A 21,781-nucleotide genomic window follows, 5' to 3' on the forward strand; every position below is an offset into this window, starting at 1 on the left:
TGACTGGGTGTAAGGTTGAGAACAAAGCTCTGAATATTGTAGAATTGAGTTTATTGAGTTTTGCACATGATTTCACATTTCTAGAGCTTCCACCCACACCCCCACTCCGCCCCTGTAAATTGCGGCCTCTTGTCCCTATAAGCAGAATTGTTGATTGAACATCAATCAACGGTCTCGTGTTAGCACCTTTTTGTTTGGAGGGAATCGAAGTAACCATACATACACACACTTGCAGGTAAACATCATCAACAAATGCAGACAAAATGTTGGGTGTTTTCCCTCAAACAAACATACACAAAAAGCGTCTACATGGAGATTTATTGTTTTTGAGCTTTTCCTGATTTCTTGTCAATTATTTGGGACACTGTTAATATCCGAATTCTTGCTCCCCCACGTCCAGCCCTCGGTGCGTCTCTTTACGGCCATTTGTAAACAGCAATTGTGCCTCCTCCCTCCCGGGCTTTTGTCAGATGCGTTGCAGTGGCGGCTGATGATGAAGATGATGACGTGGCGATTCGGCTGGCTCCAACTAGTCGTCCTTCTCCACGATGACCTCGCCGTGGAGCACCCTCCTCCTCTGCCGCAGCATGTGGAAGAAGAGCTGAGGGAACACTGGACACCACAACGACAACAAGTCAGTGTTTCATACACAGTACATTCCAGACCAAGGTTACGAGAGTTACCGAAAATGAATGAAATCAGTTTGTATTGTGGCATCTCTTCACGGAACTTACACGGGATGTAGGATAGCATGATGACCACCAGGCAATAGTAGTAGTCAAAAGAGACGTTGTATTTATTGGGGAGCCTCATGGAGTACATGCCCGAGCGGCGCACGAAGGGCAGCGCCGAGTAGATGGTCAGCAGCTCACCCACCACGCCCAGCGGGTACAGTACGATGAACAGGGTGTATCTGCAAATACACACAAACGTGCGCGTTTGTTACAGGCGAATAACGTGACAGGACAGTGAACACACAAAAAAATGCACACACACTCAAGCGGGTGGCTCATTGAGTCACCACTTTTGAGCGTCAATCAAAAAGTTTTAAAGTATAAGTGTTGCCACAGCAGGATGTTAGCATATAGCGGCTAGCACAGAAGCTAAAAAAAAAAAAAAAAAAAATGCAACATGCTCAGCACGACGGCGCCTCCACCTGGCCCATTTGATGAAGTATGGCAGGTGGTGTAGCAGGTTGAAGGTGTAGTAGGAATATCTGGTGATCTCGGTCAAGGTCCACACCACCAGGAAGAGGACCACGCTTTCTTCATTCTGGATCTTCATTAAAGGGTGGGAGGGGCAGGTTGAGGCCCCGATTTCAGAACTGTAGGATTTGTGCGTGTGTGTGTGTGTGTGTGTGTGTGTTTTGTTACCTGTCTGATGCTGTTAGTGATGAACCACACCATGAAAATGCGCGAGCTCACTTGCACCCCGGTGACGATCACCGACGTCCGAACCAGGCCTGCGGCGACAGCAATTGTTAATGGCGGACATAAGGCGGAAACCGGCATTGATTCAATTTGTCACGTACCGATGGCGCAGTGTCCCACCTGGAACACAAAATACATAAGAATGAGTAAGAACTATTGTGTTTTTTGTGTTACAGCTTTTGGAAGCTACCATACAGTATTTAAACACATTTATGCACTAGTGTCAAATTATTGTGCATGACTTTTTTTTTTTTTTTTTTTTTTTAGAAATGGTCAAAGTGGTCTTACCTCGACTAATGCAAAAGTCTGGAAAAACTTGAGGGTCCTGGCTATACTTCTGTACAGGCCCTTGTGTGTGCCTTTCTGCATGTAGAAGCGCATCATCGCCATAGCCAGGACCAACCACCTGACCACAAAAATAACATGAACGAAATATGCTAATTTTTGCTAATTACACCCATTTATTTTGCTCCACCTTGGTTTGTGTTGCGTGGTGCAGAAAAGCTTTGTCTCGTCTCGGTTTTTATTGTGTTATATTAGTAAAACAAAAATGTAACGTAACGACGCGTGGCTCTTGCTCGCATTTTGAATGGGAGCCTCTCATTAGGCAGTCAACGCTGCCCTCTTCTGGTCTGAGTTGGAAATTGCACCCGCTCCCACAATAATACGTTTTTCCCTGTCATTATTTTATATTTTTCTACATTTGTTATAATGTTGAGGAAAACATATTTTAATATTTCTATGTTCATATTTTTCATATAAAATGTTTACGGGACTTTAAATGTTTATAAATTGTTTAAGGACTCTCTAGTTTCTTTAATTTTCTGTACGGATGCGTTAAAACCGGTAGTTTAAAAACAAATCATGACAATATTTGCGATCGTACCGTACGAAAACATACTGTGATCTTTTTTTTTTGGGGGGGGGGGGGCATACCTCCCAGCACTAGTCTCTTCCCAGGGATGACCAATTGAAGAATCACGGCGAAAAACTGTTTTGAAAACGGATGGCAGTGAAGGAGTAAAGAAGCATTCACACAATTATAAATCGCTTATTTAAAAAATAAAAATAAAAATTAAGAACTGGGAAGAATACTTAAGATGATGATGATTTTTTTTTAAATATGATCATGAACACAGGATGTATTCCCGCTTTCCAGGATGTGTGCGTTTGCACACGCTTGTAATGGAAGTTCGAAAATCCAAATAAAAAGTGCCCATTGAGCATTTCCAGCGTCGCTCCAGTGTCGCCGCCGTCTAAACTTATACCAGCAGGCAGCCCCCGCGGCCCTTCACACTTCACACCCTCGCCTCGGCCCTATTTGGACACGCAGCGACGCTCCATTCATTCCAGCGGCCCGCCACGCACGTACCCACCCGGCAGTCATGGCGATGTTGTAGAAGGCGAGCCACGCCGTGGCCGCGGTGCCTTTGCCGCGTTTCTTGTTGTTGTTTTCCTTCTCCTCCGACGCCGCGCCGCCGTCCTCCTCGCTGGACGCCATGGTGGTGCCCGGGGCTGGGGTGGGGTGGTGGCGGCGGGGAGGGGAGGGGAGGGGGGGGGCGGATGACGCTGAGGGGGGTCCGGGAAGTTGGGTGACAGCTGGAGGGAGGGAGGGAGAGGGGGTGGGCGGCTGAGTGGGGGGCGTTGGGCGGCGCGACAAGCAAGTGTGCTGCCCCCTGGTGGACAAGTGGAACCTCCCAAATCGAATGCCCCTATAAAGTGGTACACTCATTACAGCATTTTTTTCAGAGAATACTTTTTTTTACGTTTCTTTTTATGGCAATTCTAATTTAGCAGGTGTTCTCTTGTGAATTGCGTTCAGTGCAGTCCACGCCGCACCGAAGACTCAGCTCCTCTCGGCTTTTCAGTACAGCGGTGATATTAGTTGTTCTTTGCAGCGGATAAAGAATATATGCCTTTTGAGTGTGTGTCATAGAGTGTGTATAAATGCGGTGCAGTACCGTTTGTGTTTAGATATGGTTGAACGGTTAACAACACCGTCACACAGATGCGAATTGTTAGTCTTTGTACCTATGGTGTTTTACATTGTATGTTAGCATTTAGCTAGCGGAGGCTATTTGGTTGCCTTTAATTATCGATATGGGTAGACCCCGCTTTAGATATTGAACAGATTTAAATATTTGCAATTCATGGCCCAAATAGGTTGCTGAGCAGGTCACGGTGGAAAAATCTAATCACACCAAACACCTCAGGATCATTGCTGAGGATAATATTTCAAAGATATCAGACAATCTGTGTGTGTGTGTGTGTGTGTACCCCGCGAAAGCTAATAGACAGTCCGCATCCTTGTCGAGCTTTGTTGACCAAGCACACAATAACGAATGCAGCGTAAGCAGTTTCCGGCCCTCGCTGTGTGGAACGTGCTCGTGGCGGGGCAGGGCGGACAATGGTGGGCGCCGGCCGCCGCCGCCGCCCCCCCTGCGTCTCCCACCCCGGTGTCCTCACAGCATGGGCTCGGGCCGGACGCTGAAGTTGGCGGTGTGCGAGGCGCTGCAGTTCGCTGGCCTGTGCGTGCCGCTCCTCGTGGTCATGCAGCGCTTCGCCGCCATCGTGGCCAAGGTCCAAGGAGGGGGCGGCGGCGGCGGCGGCGGGGGGGCCTACTGGCTCATCGTGGCCTCGTCGGTGGCCTACGTCACGTCCGTCGCCCTCCTGGTCTGGGTGCCCCTCAAGTACATGGTGTTCGCCAAGAAGAGATTCCTGGTCAGGAGGAAGAAGTGGTGAGCGACGCCGTGAGCGGGAAGAAGCCGTCTTTTTGTCTTCCTGCCCTCACTGATGTGTGTCCGTCCAGGAGGCCCGTGGCCCTGGTATTTGTGATGGTCTCCACGATGCCCTGCTTTGCCTTCCTCATCGCGAGCGCTGAGGTACCACAAATGTCCACGCACCCGTCTTCTATTGAAAATGAATGTTAATCAGCTGATTAATTGGTTATCGGAATTTTACTCTGCCAAATGTCAAAATCAGCCTCGGCCTCAAAACATCAGGGCCCTGCACTGGACTGGTCGCAGTTCAATTGCAATTTAACGTCTTATATTAAGCTAGCATCTCTGGATAAGATCAATAAAATGCATTTTTTAATGTGTGGAATTTTCCAGTAATCACATGCACGCACAAGCTATTCTATTTACTGAACATTAATTAAATAGCAATTCGTTTTTGTAAAGATGAAACAGGAAGCGGGTCACATTGACCCGTGAACGTTTTTGGCGCAACAAAGAACCCAACGTAGCAGGACTGACTAATCTGCACCCAACGCTGGTTCAAAGATACTCCCCTCGAGTCCAAGGCACAACTGACAACTTGTATTATTTATACACATAAGCTCCTTTGATGAGAAGCTTTTTTCCCGGGCCAATTGCAACAATGTCAACATAAATTATTTAGCGGGAGCCCAAAGAGCTCAGTTGGCTCATCAGAATGAAGCAGTTTGATTTTCATGATTTACTGCATTCCAATTCAATGTGCTATGCAAAGCTTTGGCCACTGGGAGGCAGTACAGCATAATACAGTCATGCAGACACAGACGAAAAAGAATCATCTTTTTCTACTACTGTGATTGACCAGTAAAATACTATAGTTAATTTTCGTAGAGGACAAATGATATATATTTGTGAGTATTGTTATATGATCTGTTTGAATGTCTCTATGTTCAAATATCCGTTGCTAACCGTTTCCATATATGTTACCATTAAACTAAACGGACTCTTGCGGGACAGACACACACGACACGTCAAGTGTTATTTCCTTTGTTTTATATTTTATTCGGCATTACATTTCTATTGGGGGTGGCATTAAACAACTTGTAGCCTTTCTTTGGAAGAATTCTTCACTATTTGCCAAACTGCTAACTGATTGATTGTGAATTTAGAGCGTCTTGGATTTGTCGCATGTTAACTTAAAAAAATATGCAACCCATTTAATTTTCAAGGAGAATGAAATGAGGGATGAGTTTAAAATGATATTTACACTGTCTTGAGAATGGTGCATTTGCTGTTTAAACATCAAGCATCAATCTACTCGCGGGTTTTCGCAAATAGCGGGGGTCATGATAAAATGGAGCCAAAGCCTGTTGGCGGGATAAAGGTGATGACTTGTGAGAAGAAAGTCCCCGGGGAGTCATATGTGAGGATAAGGAGGCGCTGATAAGCAGCTGGGTTTCTCTTCCTTCCCTCCTTGTCACGTCATGTGTCCACCAGGCACATTTTCACTTCCTGGTTGGCCCGTGGCCCAGGACTCTCTTTGCTGCCTTGCATGGCCCCGAACGGACCTTTGGCTCCCCTGCTTATCGGATGTAAAAAAAAATGCTGCGCTGATTCCCGCTTGCTCGGCTTTGTTCTCAAGTCCTGACTCAGGCTAATGTCAAGAGATGAATGGCACTTGGGCCAGTGATTCTCAACTGGTGGGTCTGGGCCCAAAAGTGGGTCGCCAACAGGTATTAAAAAAATCACAGGGGATACTTGGTTAACTACAGTACTGACATATGATATTTCAAGGTTTGAGATGGTGTAAAAATACATTTTCATGTGGTATGCTCATTCATTGGATTGTAGTAGAAGTAGTTTTCTGTTTTGTCTGTGTCTGTTTTTTTTTTTTTTGCAGGTTCAGATCCGCAACAATCTGCGTCACGACACGTTCGGCGAACTGCCGGTGTCGCTCATCCTTTTCTCACTCGTCTGCATGGACGTGGTGGAACGGATACGGCACTGCAGGCTGACGGGACAGGGTGAGCTTACGATCGACGCACTTGGGAAATAATGGCAATGGTAGAAGCTCGGTCATCCGAAAATAGCCCAGTGCTGCTGCTCCACGTTGAGAGGAGCCAGGCGAAGTGGCTCGGGTATCAGATGTCACGTATTAGGGTGCCTGCCGGTCGCTTTGAGCTGTCCCGGTCTCCATGCTGGAGATGCTATGCCTCCCAGGCCTGGTAATGCCTTGGGATCTCCTCTGGAAGATCTGAGTGAAGTGGCTGGGGAAAGGCGATTTTTATTAGCCCTTTTAAAAAAGTTGTTCTGGTTGTGTCTTCAGATAACGTGGCGAGAGATGCCGACATCCCCTCCTCGGTGTTGACTCACGTGGAACAGGTCACACCTATCGCCCCAACCGTTCCGGGTGCCGGACTGCCGGTTCCCGGAACGGCTGGTCCCCGCGTGCCCGGCCAAGTCACGGGGGGGTCCCCCGCGGCGCCGGTGGGGGGGCCAGGCCAGCGGGGGGGCGACAGAAGCCACCACGGCTCCGGCCTTAGACCGGAACCCAACGGCAGCGTCCCTGGAATACCCGGGAACGCCGGGCGAGGGTTCAGGGCCTCGGAATCCGGGTCCGGCCGGGCGTACGCCCGCTCGGGCCCGCTGCGCTTCCTGTGCGCCAGCGACGCCCGCGCCGACGTCTTCGTGGACGGCTTCATGTTCTGGATGGACACGGCGGAGATGACTCGGGCGGCGTCCCACCCGCTGGTGTGCTACTCGGGCTGGGTGTGTCCCATTTACGTCTTCTGCTGCCTGTCTTGCCTGCGGGTGATCGTGGCCCCCCACGACCCGCTGCTGTCCTCGCTGGGCGTCGCCCTGCAGGACCTGCCCTTCCTGTTCGTGCGAGCCGGCCTGCTGGCCTTCTTCGGGTTGGTCACGCCGCTGCTCTACCTGCTCAAGAATCTGCTGGTGTGCCTGGCCTTCATCTACTTCAACTTCATGACCAAGCTCAGGATCTTCAACACACAGAGGATGTACTTGTAAACTACTCAAACTTGGAGGAATGTCACGTAGGTCCACAACCACACAACACAAGCACGCGTCTTGAGTCGAGGCTTTTATAGTTCATCAAATAACTCACTTTGGGGGAAAAAGTCCAACTTAACTTAACTAAAACGAAGCATTTTCCCACAAAATGAAAACAAACAAACAAACCCGCCATGAATTGAAGCTAACCGAGGTACAAATGCGAAATGAAAACATTTTTCACAATTTCCAACAGTTCCCACGTATGAGGGATTGGAGTGTTTCTGCATGATGATGTTTCAGACAGTGTAGGCTGTCGCTTGAAAATGACCCTGGATCTTCACCTAGCCGAGCTGATCAAGTCAAGGTCGTAGAAAGTCAGTGTGTGTGTGTGTGTGTGTGTGTTGGGGTAGTGCTATTATGCAATGAGAAAATGACAAGCTATTTTTGGAAAAGGGGGCGGGGTTGTCGCTGTATTGTACTTGAGGGAGACATTTATTTGTGGATTTCTTCCCATTTGTAATAAATATTTAGTACAAAAAAAAAAGAGAAATACTTCTCAACAGGACTTTGTTTTTAATCCAACCCACATTCGGAACTTAATTGCCAACATTTCAGGGCACTTCCCCACTAGGAAGCAGGATTTCCCCCTGTGCTCTTTTTTGCTTGATTTGTGTCATCTTTGGAAACGGCACAGATCTCCTTAGGGGGTAGTGGGGGGCTTTTTTTGTGTGAGGGGGGGTCTCTACATTCTTCACAGTATGCCGCGTCAGCATTTGACTCACATTCCTTGCCACTCTTCGGAAGCAATCTCTTGTCCTTGAGCGTGCTAAGCACATTGGGCCTATAACCAAAATGACCCATTCAAATATGTTGATTTTATTTCTGGGATTTTCCAATTTTCACAAATTGGAGAAAATTACATGAGTGATTCCAATAGTTGCCCTCGTATTACTGCATGCTTAACCATACCAGGTGTAACACTTTGGGTCACTTTGACCCGTGGTCGTTTTTTTGTTAGACCAAAGAAACAAAGCTAACAGGAAGGTTTACCATCATACTGTATTTGCAAATTGAGTAAATAATGAGATATTAGATTTGTTTCATTTTCTGGGTCATTCAACACTTTTTGGGGTCATATTGAACTATAAAACGTGTTTTGTGTTTTTTTTTTTCTAATTCCCAATAGGGCAAATACTAAATATTATAACAGGATGTTTTTATGGTAAACAAAAAATCAGCATCGCGTTGATGAATTTTTGACTTGATTGTGTTGCGGTTCAAATTGACCCACTTTCCAGTTAACAACATATTCAATGCACCCTGCAATGGTTAATTTTCCATATGCAAATTGGGTTAGTAATAAAAAAAAAAAGCTTCCCTTTCTTTTAGATCATTTCACTTGTGCTGGGTCAAATTGACCCGTAGAATGTTATTTTTGTGGATTTCATCTCTGGGTATTTCCAAGCTTGTTGTCGTTTTCCTTCTCCTCAACTAAATATGAACTGACAGTGTTTTTTTTTTTTTTTTGGGGCAGGTTAAACGTTTTATCATTGACCCTTAAATGTGTTATTTTTCCAGCAGGATTTTCCTCCAATAGGGGGGAAAAAAAGTGATGACAAATGATTTTTGGGGGTTAGAATGCTGCGGGTCACATTGACCCATCCACTGTTTTATGGACCACAGGAACAAAGGAGCATATTTGCAAGTGAGGTTGATAACGAGATTTAAGATTTATTTTGTTTGCCGACTCTCCCGGACCATTAAGCACGTTGCGGGTCAAATTGACCCATGACTATCATTACCGCGCAGCAACCTGCCGTAACAGGAGTTCCCCCATCGAATGCGGCCCTTAATAATATCCGAGTGTCAGTTTTCTCACGTCTACTGGTGCTTCCCCGCTGGCTTCCTGCCGCCCGCTCAGCCTCCCTCTCCGAGCGCCATGTGACAGGATGTCCGAGGAAGACGAGTCGCGGCGGCGGCGGCTCAGCTCGCCACTCGGCCGCTGGACGCCCTGCAGACAACCGCCGCCATGTGTCCTCGCCTCGCCGCGCTTCTGCTCTGCCTCCTGGGTTCCGCGGCAGCCAATGTCGGTACGTGTTGTCGGGGCCCTTCAGGTTCTCGCGTGCAAAACTGTCGGCTTGTTTCTGGAACTTTAACTGTGGGTGGCAAGTAGCTAAGTACAAATGCTCGAATGCGCTCAAATTGATTTGTCTTGGCGATTTCATTTCCCGCGCTAGGATGTTTGATCCCGTGACTGCTCCGGCAGCCTTGCTCTGCGCTGCGCCGAGCTTCCGAGGCAACAAAAATCTGTGCGTTTGTGTTCTTGCGCTTTAGACAGCAGCTCCTTCCTGATCTTCAACCAGGATCACAACAAGTGCGTGAAGGCGGTCCACGCCTCGTCCGTCACGCTGTCCAGGTGCGAGCCCCGCGCCAAGGACCAGCAGTTCCGCTGGGCCTCGGCCGACCGCCTGCTCAGCCTGTCCCTCAACCTGTGCCTGGGCGCCGTGGAGATCAAGGACTGGGTCAAGGTCCTGCTGTTCGAGTGCGACGAGGCCAGCGAGCTGCAGCGCTGGCAGTGCAAAAACGAGACCCTGTTCGGACTGCGGGACCGAGACCTGCACTTCAACTGGGGGAACCGCAACGAGAAGAACGTGATGATCTACAAGGGATCGGGTGTGTGGAGCCGGTGGAAGATCTACGGGACGCATTTGGACCTGTGCGCCAAGGGCTATCAAGGTAGGCGGTGGCTGTGCTGGAGTCCATCGCAGGACACGGATAGACGAGCTTAAAATAGGCAATTGTGAGCGGTCCGAAACCTAAAAAAAAAACTAGAACAAAATTTCCATTTCCGTGTCACCGCACGGACGAATGGAGGGATGATTGTGCGATTGTGTAGAACGCAAAAGCCTGCTGTTTGACCCGGGGTGTGTAGACTTTTCATATCCACTACAGCATCCCTTCACCGCCTTTAATAGTTGCTTTATTGATTGTGTTAACAGAACAAAATTAATTAATTGTATACTACTGTTTTTTTTTTTTTTTTTTCTCAATAATGCCAAAGATAATGCCAATCCTTTTTTTTTTTTTTTTTTGACTTGAGCACCTGCCGCCAAAAAATGTGCGTGCACGTACCCGAAACCGGTGTATGCGCGCAGTTAACGTATCACCCCCCGTTTTATGCTTTTATTCCGAAAGACAAAGCATCGCGCTTCTGCGTCGGAATTGGAACAGAACCGAGCAGCACTCGCAGTCATATTTTCTTTATCCCCCGCAAAGACTGTCTAATATCAGTGCCGTATCGTAGCCTAACGTGAATCACTGTTGCCCCCGCAGAGATTTTCACCATTGAGGGCAACTCCTTCGGCGCCCCTTGTCTGTTCCCGTTCAAATTCAATGAGCAGTGGTACTCGGAGTGCACCAAGGTGGGCCGCACTGACGGGAAGCTGTGGTGCTCCACCAAGCCCAACTACAACAGCGAGAGGAAGTGGGGCTTCTGCCCCACCAGAGGTAGGCGCAAAACATTGGCTAATCGCGCAGTGTGACACAACACAAAGTCCCGCAGTTTGAGTGCTTTTGTGTCGTTTTCTGCCTTGAAAGAGGTCAGTGCTAACAATTGAGGTTTATGACCCCCCCTTGACAGAACAACACGCGTCCCCGTCCTGACTTGTCAGCAGTCTTTGTTTTCCTCTTCCCACAGTCCTCTCATCCCCTCCGCAACGTCTGCAAAATGAAGGCAAATCAACACGTGTGCATTTTAGGCTGTTATGTTGCGGGTCACATTGACCCGGTCTACAGAAGAAAAAAAACAAAAAAAACAAATGAAATAATCCCCTGTTCAGAGTCAAGCTGGATGGTGAGTGGTGGGGCGGCGCCCGAGTGCCCTCTATTGGCCAGCCATCAATGTCATTGCTGTTACCGGGGAAGAAAAAAAAAAAAAAAAAAACAACAGGTGGAGGAGGTATTTTGAAAAAAAATAATTTGAGCCTGAAACGGAAATGACAAAGGTCAGAGCAAAGTGTTTGCACCAGGAGAAATGAATAATGAGAATTTGTAATATCATGAAGCTTTTATCAACTCTACAGGCAATGTTTACATTTTTACATTGTGGGTCAAATTGACCCACATTCAAGTTTGACACTCCTGTTCATTTGCGATTCGAAATGACCCCTTTGTAAGTTTAACCCTCTTGCGAGGTTGCGAGTCAAATGAACCTATGTTCAGGTTTAACGCTCTTGTTGCGGGTCAAACCGACCCATTTTCAACTTTAAACAAGTCAATTAGAACCACAACGTAACCCGTAAGCTAACAGAAGGCTTACGCTTTCAAATGTGATTACATCACGGGCCAAAATGACCCATTTTGCGGGTCAGATTGACCCATGTTGAAGTCAAAACTGTAGGGACAGCTGCTAATCAAAGCTGGGTAGTTGAGTTCATGATGATGATTTATTCCCCCCCCCCCCCCCCCTCATTGTGTTTCCCACATTTTCCCATTCAAGCTTTCGTGAAAATGCGTTCATAAAACTAAAGTACAACAACGGTCCATTTGCACTGCAGCTACGTCGGGCTGGGACACCGACCCGGTGACGGGGGTCCAGTACCAGCTGAATGCCCAGGCCGCCCTGAATTGGCACCAGGCCCGCAAGAGCTGCCAGCAGCAGGGCGCAGATCTCCTCAGCATCGTCAAGCTCCACGAGCAGTCCTACATTTCAGGTAGCGCCAAAAGCCACAACAAACTCCCTCCCGTGTGGGACGGACGCACGCCGACAGGTCTTGTTGACTCTCCGGCAGGACTGACCAGCACGTTGGGGAGCGCGCTGTGGATCGGACTCAACAGTTTGGACTACGAGGGCGGCTGGCAGTGGAGCAACGGGAACCCTTTCCGATATTTGAACTGGGCTCCGGGTCAGTCAAGACCGCTCATTGTGTCGTTCGCCCCTTCCGCAACCGCAGGACAATTTCACGTTGCGAGTCAAATCCACCCAGTTGACAGTTGAACCCATCCGTCACATTACGCAATATGCCTTCGGTCAAATTTCGAATAGGTACAAACATGTCAAATTGGTTACATTTGAAAGTCAACGGTTGCGTCATATCAACATGAACATTTGTCGTATCCGATTGGTCAAATCTGTAAGTCGTCCTCCGTTTTGCCAACAGGTCATCCCTCATCTGATCCTGGAATGAGCTGCGCCACCTTAAATGCAGGCAAGGCCTCCAAATGGGAGACCAGCGCCTGCACCAAGAAGCTGGGGTACATTTGCCGCAAAGGGAACTCCACCGGTCTTCCTCCACCGCCCGGTAAGTTCATTTCACCGTGCCAATCTGGAAAACGTGCAGAAAGTCAGCCATTTTGGTCCAAAACAACTATTAAAGTTCAAAGGCCTCGGCTAAGAACCCTGCGGGACTATTTGGAAAATTCAACCCCCGAAAACACTTTGACTGAACGACACGAAATTTGGTCCACATGCCCATCATGACTAAGAGATCCACGCAAAAGAGATCCACGCCCATGTGCTGACGTTTTTTTTTGGGGGGAGTTTTAGCCGAATAAGGCAAATGCGTGTGCGAATCTCAACCAGTCAACCGGCCCAGCTTCTGCCCCAACCACTGGGTGCCTTACGGCGGCAACTGCTACTTCATCGAGAGGAGCAAGAAAATGTGGAAGGAGGCTTTGACCGCTTGCCGCAGGGACGACGCTGACCTGGCCAGCGTTCACAACGTCGAGGAGCACGGCTTCATCATCGCCCAGTCGGGATACGGTAAGGCGCGCGGGCAAAGCGTTGGCGGCTTTGGCCAGTCCGAAACCGTTCCCCCCAAAAAAATGTCACATTTCAGTGGCGACGGACGTCCTGTGGATCGGCCTGAACGACCAGAGTAGCCCCATGTTGTTCGAGTGGTCCGACGGCTCGCAGGTGACCTTCACTCGGTGGATGATGGACGAGCCCACGCACGGCACCAACCACCAGGAGGACTGCGTACTCATCCGGGGAGAGGCGGGCAGAAAGAGCGGCTTTCAGATCCCCCGAACGCGCTTGCTTCCAAATTCAAACGTTGCGCTCGTCTTTTTAGGCCGGCAGGTGGGCCGACCACATGTGCGAGAAGGCATACGGATACATTTGCAAGAAGAAAGCCTCCTCCAAAGCGGCCGAAGGAACCCACCAGGAAAGCAACCCGGGATGCGAGCCGGTGAGGAACTGCCAAATTCGCAACATTTAAAAAAAAAAAAAAAAAAAATGTCCCGCTTTATTTCCAACATAGAAGAAAATAATAAATAGGAATAAAATAAGAAGAAGAAAACAAAAAAAAAAAAGGAGTGGCATTTAAGTGCATGCAAAAAGACTTCCATATCCATATCCACTACTGATTACTATATTAATAAATGTTGTTAAGCGTAGTTCACTATTCGATTATACTGGATTCTGTGAGTACGGATGGGTACACCAACTATTTAGAAATACGGGTTGACATAACGGCACAAGAACAACAGTAATAATAGCAGTCACGATATTATTGTTGTTGTCGTTGTTGTTGCCTTCTAGGGTTCGCTCAGGTACGGCTCGTATTGTTACGCCGTCGGAGCTGAGAAGAAAACGTTTGACGAGGCCGCGCGGGCGTGCTCGCAGGACGGAGGGAACCTCGTCGATGTGGCCCACAGGTGTGACTTTGCACCACGCGCTCACGTAGCGCTGCGCTGACGCCACTTCTCGCTCACCAAGGTACGAGAACGCCTTCCTGACCAGCGTGGTGGGCCTGAGGCCCGAGAAGTACTTCTGGACGGGACTTGCCAAACAAGAGGACACGCACACCTTTACCTGGACCAGCCAGAGGAAAGTCTCCTTCACGCATTTCAACGTGGGCATGCCAGGTACACACAAAAAAAAAAAAGAAAAAAAAAAGAAAAAAACATTTTCCGGTTGTTTTTTCGACTTAACTTTTGACGCGATGGCGTCGTTCTGAACGGCAGACCGCAAAGCCGGCTGCGTTGCCCTGGCGACGGGGACGTCAGCCGGCCTGTGGGACGTGGTCGGCTGCGGCAGCAAGGAGAAGTACATCTGCAAGAAAAGTGCGCAGGGCGTCCGGCCCACCACCGTGCCGCCCACCACGCCCGCCCTCAGCTGCGCCTCCGGCTGGACGCCCGTGGCCGACCGGAACGTCTGCTTCAAGGTGACAGCGTGTCCGGCGTCAACTGGCAAAAAAAAGTCAAAAGTTGCGATTTTATAGGAATAAAGTCACTTACCGGTGGTATATTTATTTGGGATTTTTGAGGAAAAAAAGTCATCTCTTTGAGGGGGGAAAAAAACATTTTGTAAAAGTCCCTGCCTTATTTTTATGTTTGCTGCAAGGTTATTTTAGTGACTGAAAGCTAACGAAATAGCTAAAACTCAAATTGAACAAAAAATTCCGTTAACAAATTAGGGAAAAAAAAACAAAATAATTGTTTTAAAAAGAACAAAAACTAACCGAGACTACATCCTTACATTTATCAAACTAGCTAGAATTATGGGGGGAAAAAAAAATCCTTTTTAAAATTTTTTTTATGTCTTTGTCAATTAATATCATACGCGAGCTTGCAGGGTTCATTTTAAATCTAAATTGTTTTTTTTCAGAATTGCTAACAGAAGAAGGAAGGTCAAACTTTTGAGAATTGTTGCTTCTGTTACTTTATTACACAATACTTAGTTTGAAATCTTGCACTCCACAACACTCTCTATATTTAAAAAAAATAAAACTAATACTAAAACAAATACAAAGGAACCCCCCCCCCCCCCCCAAAATTCAAATTAAGACTACCAAACCTGCTTTCAAAACGATTTGAATCCATCTAAACAAAAGGAAGTCAAAATGAAATGAAGACTAACTATAATGAACAAGTCCAAAATGATTCTAATCCTGTTTTGCAGTTGTACAAACAGTCCAAGGACCTGAAGAAGACTTGGCACGAAGCAAAGGACTTCTGCAGGGCCATTGACGGCGACCTGATGAGCATACACGGAGCTCAGGACCTCAGCAATGCGCAGTACGCACACGCGCGCGCGCGCGCGCACGCACGCACGCACGCACGCACGCACGCAGTCAACTGAGTGCGTGTGTTCACGATCTGTGCTGTTGTTAAGGTTTCATTCGTCAGACGCGGCCTGGATCGGACTCAGCCTACTCGGTGCAAATGAAGGTTTCGTCTGGAGTGATGGATCGCCCGTGGGTACCCCCTTTTAATCCTTATCATACAAATATAAGGACGCGATTTAAAAAAAAAAAAATTTTTTTTTCAGATTTTCAATTTTTCAAAATGTCGTCATTTTGAGAAAAAAAGTATACCTTTTCAAGAAAAAGTTGGAATCTTAAGCAAATAAAGTAACACATTTTCAGGGAAAAATGTATCATATGATTTTGACAAAGAACTATTTTTCTGAGAGAAAGTCATATTTTTGAGCAAAAAAAAAAAAAAAAGTGGCCTTTTTTCCTTGAATATATCACTTCATTCTCATAAAATGATGACTTGAATCTCGTCGTTTCTTTTCAGTGTGGCCCTAATACTTTTTCTGTTGAAATGATTCCTACTACTACTACTACTACTAATGAAACCCTGTGCTGTAGTACGGTTTCGAGAACTGGGGCTTCGGTGAGCCCAACAACTACAACGACGCCGAGCACTGTACGGAAGTTCAAACCTACTACGGGCGACACTGGAATGACCGACACTGCGAGTTCTATAACGACTGGATCTGCCAGATACGCAAAGGTAACGCGCTCGCGCGTACAATTCTTGTAGCACCATCCCTCATTTCCATAAATAGCTTCATTTTGTCCTTTTTGATGTGTTGCTATTTTTTTGCAGGAGTGACTCCCAAACCCGAGCCCGTCGTCAACATGCCAAGTAAGACCAAAACGTATCGTTGGGAGAAAAAAAAAAAATATATATATATATATCGTTTTGCAAGAATAGCGTTTCATAAAGTTTTAATCTTGCTGGTATGAAGGATTTTCTCAAAAATGAAGGCATAACGTTATCGGAAAAAAATAGTTACATATTTTCTCATGTGTATAGTATGAGGAAAAAAAAAAAAAGTTGTCATGTTACAAGGATAAAGTTGCATATTTTCTTCAAAAATGAAATATTTCCAAAAAAAAAGTCCTCATCTTTTCTGGATTCTCATATTTCTGTTCCTATCGGGCCTAAGATAAGTTATAACACGCCTGTCGCAAATATGATGCACATTTTCCTTGTGAGTCCGTTAAAATCCGTCAACGGTTATCCACGTTATTACGCGCCGTGTAAACTATAAGGAGAGTTTCGAATGTCAACAAACGACTGCAGTTTTCACAGCTTTCCTAAGCCGTTTGGAAATTTTTTTTTTTTTAAAAAAGCGCTCTGCCGATTGTCCCCGTTGAGCAGCGTTCAACACCACCGAGGACGGCTGGGTGCTCTACAACGACTCGCAGTACTTCATCAACATGGATGAGCTGCCCATGGAGGCCGCGCGGGCCTTCTGCAAAAAGAACTTCGCCGAGCTGGCCGTCATCACGGGCGAGAGCGAGAGAAGGTTCCTGTGGAAGCAAATCGTGAAGGGCTCACAGAGTCAGTACTACATCGGCCTCACCGTCAATCTCGACCACTCCTTTAGGTAATTCGAAATGCATTTCTCGTGAAAATTGTGGGGAGGAAATCGAGACAGGTGCTAATCTTGCAAGGAAGATTTGTGTTTGTTTGGGGGGAGAAAAAAGGGGAAAATGTCATTTGACAAGGCAGAGCTATTTTTTTTTTTTTTTTAGAGAAGTCGTACAAATTTGGAGAAAAGATGTTTGGATATTATGAGAATTAGTGTGTATATTTTTGAAAGTATAAGTGGTCCGTTCCCAGGACAAAATGATAAAGGGAAAAATTTTGATAATTATTATTTTTTTTTTTTGCATATTTCAGTTTCATATTTTTGAGAGAAAAGTAAATCTTACTGTTTAGAAAAGTCTTTCAGTTTAGCAAACCATGTTTTGTTTATTTATTTATTTGTTTATTTTTTTAGAGGAAAAGTACCCCAAAAACGCATCATTTAGGATATTTTCTCTTTGTCCTTCTAGCTGGTTGGACGGAACCCCGGTGACGTACACGGCGTGGGAGCAAAACGAGCCCAACTTTGCCAACAACGACGAAAACTGCGCGACCATATACAAGAGCATGGGTAAGCTCATTTGGCTTCATTTGAGCAAAAATCAACGCAGGGGCAGGAACGGAGAATGTATTGTAAGTCTCATGCCACAGAAATGCTAGATATCTTTCTTTTACAAACAAATATCCTCCTCCAAGCATTCCAACTTGAAGTGTCGATATTGCGTTCACTGGGTGCGCGTGTCTACTGAAGGCTTCTGGAATGACATCAACTGCGGCTTGGAGCTGCCGTCCATGTGCAAAAGGAGCAGCGTGTTCGTCAACACCACCGCGATGCCCACCGCCGAGCCCAAGGGAGGCTGCGCGCCCGAGTGGCTGGCCTTCCAAGGCAAGGTAAGTGCGAGGAGAGGGGGGTGGGGGGGGGGGGGGGTTCTTGGTAGAGTCATTTGATCAAGAACGGTAAAAAAGCAATTTCAAAAAAAAAAAAAAATTACTCGCACCTCTTTGAAGTCCTCCCTCTCATGTGAAAATCTCCCACGGGTGATTTATTTCTGTGGTCATCTTGACTTCTTATCTGGTTTGCACAGTGCTTCAAGTTTGTGGGCGCCGACAAAAAAAAGTGGCTGGATGCCAGGGAGTACTGCAAAAACCAGGGCGGCAATTTGGTGTCGGTCGTCAGCGAGAGGGAGCAAGGTACGCCAGGTCCTCGGATTATCGCTTTCAGTAATAAAACCGCGCACCAACTCACAAAATGTGTGGGCGAATATTCTCATTCATCCAGATCATTTCATTCTCACGGCAGCATTGGATCGATAAGTCGTACATACGTTGGCATCAAGTGATTTCGATATACACGTCGAAATCACACAGGTTGCACGGGTTAAAAGGAGACAACTGTAAATCCCCGAAAAAAGTTGTGCGGGTTCAAATAAGACCATCCCCAGAATTGCACCGTATACCCCCGGAAATTGCGTCTGAAACCCCAAATGTTGTTCGACTAGCGTTCCTGACCACGCAGATGCTGAGGTACGGGGAGGACCTGTGGCTCGGCATGAACGACGTCAACTGGGAGATGCATTTCGTGTGGACGGACGGCCGCGGCGTGTCGTACACCAACTGGGCCAAAGGGCATCCTACGTCCACGCCGGACGGACGCTACTCCTTCATGGACGAGGTCTTCCATTTTTTTTTTTTGTGTTTGTTCTCCCTCATTTTTTCAAAGAGGATTAAGAATATATGCCTGTGATTATGGTTGTATTAGCCGTCTACATGTGTTGTTCCACCGTCTGTGTTCAAATATGCGTTGAGGTTTGCGATACCGCAACTAGCAATGCTAACACTTAGCATGTTAATGGAATTTCCCATTGCACTTTTTCTTTCTCAGCAGGTTTTCGACTGTGTGATGATTGTGGGCAGTGTTCCTAAACAAATGGGACTGTGGAAGGTGGACGATTGTGGCGAAAAGCGCGGCTTCATCTGTAAAAGGAACCTCGGTCAGTAGTGCCGCCAATAAATTAGCAACTTTTTTTTTTTTTTTTTTTTTTTTTCAAAAACAAAATGTTTTTGTTCCCTTTGGTATCAAGCTTCTTCTGCTGACCTTCTTTTCTAATTCTTTCTAACTTTTTTTTATTTTAAAAAATGATTACGAAAATATCTAAATTGTTTATCTTCATTGTTAACGTTTGATTGTGATGTAAAAATGTAATGTGAAAAAAATTGGCTCAATTTGGTATTTAACTTTTTTCTTCTGATGGATTTGATTGGTTTGATTTAATATGATTATCATTATTATTAATTTTTTTTTACATTTAGTGGCCATTTTTCAAAATCTAGAAAAAAAATTCTGTTTAAAATAAAAAATATAGAGATTTTTTTTGGAGGGGGTGATTTAATGTAAATGTTCAACAGGTCACAATCATTTTTGTAATCATTTAAATTTCATTTAATTTATTAGATTTTTTTTAGGTTTAAAAAAAAAAAACATTCTGCCAAAATGAATTTATTTTTAATGGCCTAAATTTCACAAATAAAAACATTTACCAAGAAAGATACATTATAAAAAATTTAAAAAAAAAACAAACAAAAAAAAAAGACTTTTTATTTTTCTTCATGTAATATCCTTTAAAAATGAATCATCATTGTTTTCCCCACTTATTTTTCATGTTCGGAACGGGCGTTGTCAACTATTACCGTTACAATCGACAACTAACGCCACCCGTCTCCAAAGACCCGCAGATCGAGCCCGCGGCCACCACGGTGTCCCCCAAGGCCTACTACAAGCTGGGCAACGACTCGTACAAGCTGCTGACGCAGAAGCTGCAGTGGGACGCGGCGCGCCGGCAGTGCCAGGCGGACGACGCCGAGCTGGCCAGCGTGCTGGACCCCGTGGCGCAAGCCTACGTCACGCTGCAGATCTCCAAGTTCAACCAGCCCGTGTGGATCGGCCTCAACAGCAATTTGGTAAAGGAGCGGACTTATCCTCTTCCCTACGAAAACGCTCGACGCAAAAGCGAGCTTGTCGTTGCCGTTTCCCCCTCGAACAGACGGGAGGTCGCTTCAAATGGGTGGACAACTGGTACCTGTCGTACACCGAATGGGGCAAGGACGAGCCCAAGAGCAACTACGGCTGCGTGTACATGGACGTGGACAAAACCTGGAAGACGGACGCGTGCAGCAACACCCACTACTCGCTTTGCAAGAGCTCACCAGGTCCTTGGTGGAGGGGGGGGCGACTTTACTCGCTCTTCGCCGCCATCTTAACGACTCTGCAATCGCTTGCTTCTTTTTTTTTTTTTTTTTTGTAGAATTAGCACCCACAGAGCCTCCCCAGCTGGCCGGAAGCTGCCCAGAAAGCACGAAGAAGGTCAACTGGATCCCCTTCCGGGGTCATTGTTACGCCTTCCTCAGCTCGCTGGTGGACAATTGGGCCCACGCCTCCGTGGAATGTCTGAAAATGGGTATGCCTGCATTGATTTTTTTTTTTTTTTTTTTTTTTTACCACCACTTCAGAGGGCCGTGGTATTTCAAACGCGTGCTCCCTTGGTCAGGGGCGTCTCTGGCAAGCATCGAGGATCCCCAGGAGAGTCTTTTCGTCCAACAAAACCTGGAACTCCTGCAGGACAGCGCCAGGAGCTTCTGGATCGGCTTGTACAAGACCCACGACAGTAAGGGCTGCGCCGGTCCGCCTGTTGCGCGTGAGCAAAGTCTGAGAGCTTCTCTGTCAAAGGTCAGTGGTTGTGGATCGACAATAGCGCGATGGACTACACCAACTGGAAGGTGGGCATGCCGGCCTCCGAGTCGTGCGTGGACGTCCACTCCGATAGCGGCAAATGGAAGACCACCAGCTGCAGCAGATACCGCTCGTACATCTGCAAAACAACCAAAGGTAGAGTCGCTTCCCGTCGGCGGTGACTTCACTCTCACCTTGAATATTTCACCACCCAGCAATCCTCTGCCAATACAGGAGTGCCCCAGGGCTCTGTGCGAGGCCCCTTTCTATTCACAATTTCACATATTTTTTGTGTGCGTGTATTTTTGCACCAGTACTAAAACCCTGACCACTATCAACGTAGTAATCGGTGTCAAGGAAGTATGTTGAAAGAATACTGCTCGACTGTTCTAGGAGGGAGGAGCAAAGTTTAGCCCGGGTTGTTAGGGGAGGTCTTTGTCGTCCGTGTACGTATTTGCTCTGACCTCTTCAGAATTTCATACTTCCTCCGAGTACTTAGTACCAAGTGCCAGTTTATCGTGCCGCTTTTTATATCACAGGCCTTTTTACGATATTATTTTGAAAAAAGAGCGGCAGCTACTAACGGCAAGCCAATTTTTCCAGTTGTCACGCCGACAGAAAAGCCTCCGGCCGTGGGTGAGTATTGCAAGCATCCAGCGGCTAATTTCCGACTCGATTCAATATTCACGTTTGTACCTTCCTCGAACTAGCTCATATCACGGAAGGCGCGTCCAGCGGCTCCGCCGGCATCAGCGTGGCCGTGGCGCTGGTGGTCCTGGCCCTGGCGGGACTGGTCGCTTTCCTGCTCTTCCGGAAAAAGATGCCCGGCCCCCCCTCGCCTTCGGGGGAGCCCACCTTCGTCAACAAGTTGTACTTCAACAATCCCATCCGAGCTCTGGTGGACACCAAGAGCCTGGTCGGCAACATTGAGCAGAATGAACAAGCGTAGGTGGACGCCACCGGGCGCTAATCTGTGCTAATGACAAACTCGATTTTTCTACCTTAATAATCGATGCGAGTACTGGAACTGCGCTAGATGACGCTCCGAAAAAATGTGATTTAAAAAAAAAAAAACCAAAAACCTGTACATAGGATTTTTGACTTTTGAAGAATCAAACGTTTCTCTTAATCGTTCTTACAACAACGCTTCAAGAGTCAAGATCATCTCAAGATTTTTTTGTCAAACTAATTGGCCCGATTTTTCTTTGTCTTTTGTTTCCCCTCCAACGGGCTGACATTGTAAATAGATTCAATAAAAGAACTTTTAGATTGAAGATGCAAATGGTCAT

At 46.8% G+C, this 21,781-nt stretch overlaps 3 protein-coding genes across 6 annotated transcripts; 2 read left to right on the top strand and 1 right to left on the bottom strand.

The window, feature by feature from the left end:
- Positions 1–301: 301 nt before the first annotated feature.
- Positions 302–2,971, bottom strand: hacd1 (3-hydroxyacyl-CoA dehydratase 1). Of its 2 annotated transcripts, none has more exons than XM_086021041.1 (7): positions 2,807–2,971; positions 1,719–1,836; positions 1,532–1,550; positions 1,374–1,462; positions 1,157–1,278; positions 735–913; positions 302–612 (listed from the first exon to the last, which is right to left on the bottom strand). In XM_086021041.1, exons 1-7 carry the CDS (start codon positions 2,929–2,931, stop codon positions 530–532), a joined length of 735 nt encoding a protein of 244 aa, XP_085877167.1. In that variant the 5' UTR covers positions 2,932–2,971; the 3' UTR covers positions 302–529. The 2 variants fall into 2 exon arrangements, with proteins under 2 accessions (XP_085877167.1, XP_085877168.1); XM_086021042.1 differs by having other exon boundaries at positions 2,803–2,933.
- An 896-nt stretch (positions 2,972–3,867) lies between these two features.
- LOC147127211 (transmembrane protein 236) lies at positions 3,868–7,824 on the top strand. 2 transcript variants are annotated; one of them, XM_086021293.1, is made up of 5 exons: positions 3,868–4,168; positions 4,240–4,312; positions 6,048–6,171; positions 6,474–7,200; positions 7,413–7,824. In XM_086021293.1, the coding sequence occupies exons 1-4, from the start codon at positions 3,900–3,902 to the stop codon at positions 7,172–7,174; spliced, it is 1,167 nt and encodes a 388-aa protein (XP_085877419.1). In that variant the 5' UTR covers positions 3,868–3,899; the 3' UTR covers positions 7,175–7,200; positions 7,413–7,824. The 2 variants fall into 2 exon arrangements, with proteins under 2 accessions (XP_085877419.1, XP_085877418.1); XM_086021292.1 differs by having other exon boundaries at positions 6,474–7,822.
- Positions 7,825–7,919: 95 nt separating this feature from the next.
- On the top strand, positions 7,920–21,766 carry mrc1a (mannose receptor, C type 1a). 2 transcript variants are annotated; one of them, XM_086021290.1, is made up of 29 exons: positions 7,920–9,249; positions 9,494–9,895; positions 10,493–10,666; positions 11,716–11,871; positions 11,950–12,063; positions 12,319–12,459; positions 12,741–12,920; positions 12,997–13,154; positions 13,231–13,347; positions 13,701–13,816; positions 13,878–14,026; positions 14,126–14,325; positions 15,063–15,178; positions 15,276–15,357; positions 15,757–15,901; positions 15,998–16,036; positions 16,556–16,784; positions 17,236–17,336; positions 17,517–17,656; positions 17,851–17,956; positions 18,265–18,437; positions 18,648–18,756; positions 19,491–19,723; positions 19,807–19,972; positions 20,068–20,220; positions 20,311–20,427; positions 20,490–20,648; positions 21,096–21,128; positions 21,203–21,766. In XM_086021290.1, the coding sequence occupies exons 1-29, from the start codon at positions 9,189–9,191 to the stop codon at positions 21,439–21,441; spliced, it is 4,308 nt and encodes a 1,435-aa protein (XP_085877416.1). In that variant the 5' UTR covers positions 7,920–9,188; the 3' UTR covers positions 21,442–21,766. The 2 variants fall into 2 exon arrangements, with proteins under 2 accessions (XP_085877416.1, XP_085877417.1); XM_086021291.1 differs by having other exon boundaries at positions 18,651–18,756.
- The last annotated feature ends 15 nt before the right edge of the window (positions 21,767–21,781 follow it).

The sequence above is a fragment of the Filicampus tigris genome, chromosome 21, assembly GCF_054856515.1.
Source record: "Filicampus tigris isolate MCC_2025a chromosome 21, RoL_Ftig_1.0, whole genome shotgun sequence".
Taxonomy (NCBI): domain Eukaryota; kingdom Metazoa; phylum Chordata; class Actinopteri; order Syngnathiformes; family Syngnathidae; genus Filicampus; species Filicampus tigris.